This window comes from Primulina tabacum, chromosome 16 (genome assembly GCF_025594145.1).
Source record: "Primulina tabacum isolate GXHZ01 chromosome 16, ASM2559414v2, whole genome shotgun sequence".
NCBI classification, from domain to species: Eukaryota; Viridiplantae; Streptophyta; class Magnoliopsida; order Lamiales; family Gesneriaceae; genus Primulina; species Primulina tabacum.
The window spans coordinates 18,524,460-18,529,388 of record NC_134565.1 but is presented as its reverse complement, the minus strand read 5'-3'; the positions used below and the strand labels follow the sequence as shown (position 1 = coordinate 18,529,388).

Here is a 4,929-nt window from a genome sequence, read left to right as displayed (position 1 = left end):
CTAATCCAGTTGCAACAGACGTCGTTCACCTGCAGCAGTACAGTTAAAGTTTAATGCTTTTGTGGCCCAGTATGCTCGATGCTCCAACTCTACAGGTAAGTGACATGCTTTACCAAACAACAACCTATATGGTGTAGTGCCTATAGGTGTTTTAAAAGCAATCCTATATGCCCAAAGAGCATCATCTAACTTCATAGACCAGTCCTTCCGACTTACACCTACCACTTTCTCTAAAATTCTCCTTATCTCTCGGTTCGACACTTCCACTTGACCACTCGTTTGGGGTTGATATGGGGTAGAGATCTTGTGTGTGACACCGTATTTGCTCAAAAGTTTTTCAAATAATTTGTTGTAAAAATGGGTGCCACCATCACTAATGATTGCTCTTGGTGTCCCAAACCTGTTAAAAATATTTTTCTTTAAAAATTTCAGGACCACTTGAGCATCATTAGTGGCATAAGCTTCTGCCTCTACCCACTTAGACACATAATCAACCGCAACCAAGATATATTTTTTCGTGAACGAACTAGAAAACGGTCCCATGAAATCTATCCCCATACATCAAAAACCTCACACTCAAGAATATTATTTAATGGCATTTCATGACGGTTAGATATGTTACCTGTCCGCTGGCATTTATCACAGGTAATCACATAAGAACGAGCATCCTTAAAGAGGGTTGGCCAATAAAAGACACATTCAAGTACCTTGGATGCCGTCTTGGTTGGTCCAAAATGACCACCTACCTCACGGTCATGGCAATGGTTAAGAATTTTACCAAACTCTTCCTCTGCAACACACCTTCTTATCATGGCATCTGCACAAATCTTAAACAAAAACGGTTCCTCCCAAAAATAATACTTCACGTCAGAAGAAAATTTCTTTCAGTTGGTGAAACGATAGATTTGGTTGAGGTGTTCCTGTGACAAGAAAGTTAGCAAAATTTGCATACCAAGGACAATATTTCACCTCAAACAGTTGCTCATCAGGAAACCAATCATCAATAGCCTGATTTACACAGTCATTACTAATAAGCTCTAGTGCTAGAAAAATGGTCCGCCACCACATTTTCTACACCTTTTTTATCTTTTATTTCGAGGTCAAACTCTTGGAGAAGTAATATCCACCTAAGCAATCATTGTTTGGCCTCTTTCTTAGCAAGCAGATATTTAAGAGCTAGAGTGGTCAGTAAACACAATTACTTTAGACAAAACTAGGTATGCATGGAACTTGTCGAGTGCAAATACTACTGCAAGTAACTCTTTTTCAGTGGTGGCATAATTTAGTTGTGCTTCATCTAGAGTCTTACTTGCATAGTATATAGTGTGAATACCTTGTTCCGCCTTTGGCCAAGGACGACACCAACCGCAGCATCACTGGCATCGCACATGACCTCGAAGGGTAGATCCCAATCTAGTGCCACCAAGACAGGAGCTGTCACCAAGCGCTCCTTCAAATCCTCATATGCCTGTACACAGTCAGCATTAAAATCAAAAGGTACATCTTTCATAAGTAAGGAAGAAAGAGGTTTGGTAATTTTAGAAAAATCTCAGATAAAACGCCGATAGAAACCGGCGTGGCCTAAAAAGCTTCTAACTCCCTTTATGGATGTCGGAGGTGGTAAGTTCTTGATAACTTCCACTTTTGCCTTATCCACCTCTATTCCATACTCTGAAATCTTATGACCTAGGACAATTCCCTCTTGGACCATGAAGTGGCACTTCTCCCAATTAAGTACCAGGTTAGTCTCCTCGCACCTCCTCAGCACGGATCTCAAATTCTGCAAACACTCATCAAATGTTGTACCAAATATAGAAAAGTCATCCATAAATATTTCAAGAAAGGTTTCAATCATATCATGGAATATAGCAATCATGCAGCGCTGAAATGTAGCAGGTGCATTACAAAGAGCAAAAGGCATACGGCGAAAAGCAAAAGTTCCATAAGGACAAGTGAAAGTGGTTTTCTCTTGGTCCTCAGGTGCAATAGTGATCTAATTATACCCCGAATACCCATCTAGAAAACAGTAAAACTCATGCCCCGCTAGTCTCTCCAACATTTGATCAATAAAGGGGAAGGGGAAAGTGGTCCTTACGGGTGGCATCATTCAACTTCCTATAGTCAATACACACTCTCCACCCCGTAACAGTCCTCATGAGAATAAGTTCATTCTTTTCATTAGTGATCACCGTAATCCCACCTTTCTTAGGCACACATTGAACAGGACTCACCCATGCACTATCGGAAATAGGATAGATAATACCTGAATCGAGAAGCTTAATAGTTTCAGCCTTCACTACCTCTTGCATCTTTGGATTGAGTCGTCTTTGAGGTTGCACGAGGGGTGAATACTTTTCTTCCATCAAGATTTTGTGCATGCAGATCGATGGACTGATTCCCTTGATGTCTGCTACCTTCCAGGCGAATGCCTTTTTGTGCTCTTTGAGAACTTGCAACAATTGTTCCTCCATAGCATCTGTCAAAGCAGCAGAGATAATGACAGGTAAAGTGTTATTCTCACCTATGTATACGTACTTTAGGTGCGGAGGTAAGGGTTTGAGCTCAAGCGTTGGTGGTTCCTCGATGCTTGACTTTGGAGGGGTCAAATCTCGGTGCTCTCCTAAATCCTCCAGTCTCATCCTCATTGGCTTTCTCCATGGATGGTTGGTATTAAAGTATGCCACTATTTCAGCTTTTTCTTCGTCCAAATCATCATCCTCCAATTCAGTTGTGAGGGTGGCTTCCAATGGGTCTTTCATGGCCTCCTGCACAAAATTACACACAAGTGAATCCACAACATCAATTCTAATACAACTATCGGTGTGCAATGTGTGCTTAAGAGCAGTAAAGACGTCAAAAGTAATTTCTTCCTCGCCCAATCTTAATCTCAACTTCCCTTCTTGAACATCAATCAGGGCCTTGCCAGTCACAAGGAATGGTCTCCCCAAAATCAAGGGCATCTCCACGTCTTCCTCCATGTCAAGTACTACAAAATCTACAGGAAATATGAATTTGTCTACCTTTACCAGGACGTCCTCTATGACTCCTCGCGGGTATTTGACAGATCTGTCTACTAGTTGCAAGGACATCCTTGTTGTCTTAGGTTCTCCTAATCCGAGTTTCCTGAATACAGATAACGGCATAAGATTTATACTTGCTCCAAGATCACACAAGGCTTTATGAAAAACAATATCACCAATCACGCAAGGAATAGAAAAAGTCCCTGGGTCTTTTAGTTTCGATGGTATCTTGTTCTGTACCAATGCAGAGCAGTTCTCAGTCAAGTTTATCGTCATGTGATCTTCCAACTTCCTCTTGTTAGCTAAGATGTCTTTCAGAAATTTAGCATAGCTCGGTATTTGCATCAGAGCATCAGCAAAAGGAATATTAATGTGCAATTTTTTTAATATCTCTAAGAACTTACAGAATTGCGCATCCAATTTCGCCTTTCTTAATGCTGCAGGGAAAGGTGGTGGAATTGCAATTGTAGATTGTGCAGTGGGTGTGGGTGTAGATTTAGAAGATTTACTTGTAGATGTGTCAATCGCTCCATTTCGTTGATCTTCTTTTTCTTTCTCTTCTTGTTCAAGTACTTTTCCGTTCCTCAACGCTATGGCTTTCACTTGCTCTTTCGGGTTAGTTTCCGTGTTGCTTGGCAAGGTGCCCGGTTCTCTACTTGTGATAATTTTAGCCAATTGACCTATCTGATTCTCCAAGCCCTTTATTGATGCATCCTGGTTTTGCAGTCTAGTCTCGGTGGCTGAAATGAACTTAGACATCATTTGCTCCAAACTAGATTTCTCATCTCGAGGCATCATGTCGATACATCGGTTGCTTACTATACTGCTGTCCTCCTTGTGGTCGAGTCTGACTGCCTTGACCACCCCATGAGAAGTTGGGGAGTTGTCTCCATCCAAGATTGTATGTATTTGAATAAGGATCATTCCTCGGACGATTTGGAATCCCCACTTGATTCACTGGTGCCTCCTCATTCACATAGAAAGGACCACTGTCTTGACAGTCCTTAACATAATGTTCTCCTCCGCATTTTTCACAAAATATCTCTTGCAGGCGCATCGCTGTCCCGTTTACGTTCATGCTGTCTATTTTCCTGTTAAGTGCTTCTAATTGTGCAGTGACAGCTGAAAAATCAGTTACCTGGTGTACTCCTGCATTCCTTCGTGGAGTGTTCCTCTCAGATTGAGGGTGATAGCTGCTAGTAGCCATCTCCTCTAGTAACTCATACCCCTCTTCGGCCGTTTTCCTCAACAGATTTTCGCAGGCCGCAACATCTATCATGGTTCGGTTAGATGAAATTAAATCATAGTAAAAAGTTTGAACAACTAACCCAAGAGGCAACTCATGATGTGGGCATCTTCACAATAAGTCTTCGTAGCGCTCCCAAGCCTCGTAGAGTGACTCCTGCTCAAACTAAGAGAAGGTGGTTATGTCCGCTCGCAGCTTCATGGTTTTCGATGGAGGAAAGTATTTCAAGAGGAATGCCTTAGCCATGTCTTCCCAAGTTGTGATTGACCCTACAGGCAAACAATTCAACCAAGATTTAGCTTTATCACGCAAAGAGAACGGAAATAAACGTAGTCTAACAGCATCATCTGAAACTTCATTAAATTTAAGAGTATTGCAAATTTCTAAGAAGTCGGCGATGTGAGTATTCGGATCATTTAGCGCATTCCCCCAGAATTGGACAGTGTTCTGGATCATTTGAATTATGGCTGGCTTGATCTTGAACTGGTTTGCCCTGACAGTTGGTCGCACTATGCTTGGACGTGCTCCATCAAGTGACGGTTGCGCATACTCAAGCATGGGTATGCGCCTTGGCTCTTCGACCCTTAGACCTTCGTGATGCTCCTCCTCACGTTCGTTCCTGTTCATTATGTCTTTTAGCCTCTGCTGTTGTCGTCTCCTGCA

General features: G+C 42.1%; 1 protein-coding gene across 1 annotated transcript; it reads right to left on the bottom strand.

The window, feature by feature from the left end:
- LOC142528385 (uncharacterized) lies at positions 1 to 4,299 on the bottom strand. The gene is made up of 7 exons (XM_075633430.1): positions 3,840 to 4,299; positions 2,133 to 3,610; positions 1,598 to 1,780; positions 1,334 to 1,468; positions 953 to 1,008; positions 623 to 801; positions 1 to 89 (listed from the first exon to the last, which is right to left on the bottom strand). The coding sequence occupies exons 1-7, from the start codon at positions 4,297 to 4,299 to the stop codon at positions 1 to 3; spliced, it is 2,580 nt and encodes an 859-aa protein (XP_075489545.1).
- Positions 4,300 to 4,929: the final 630 nt, after the last annotated feature.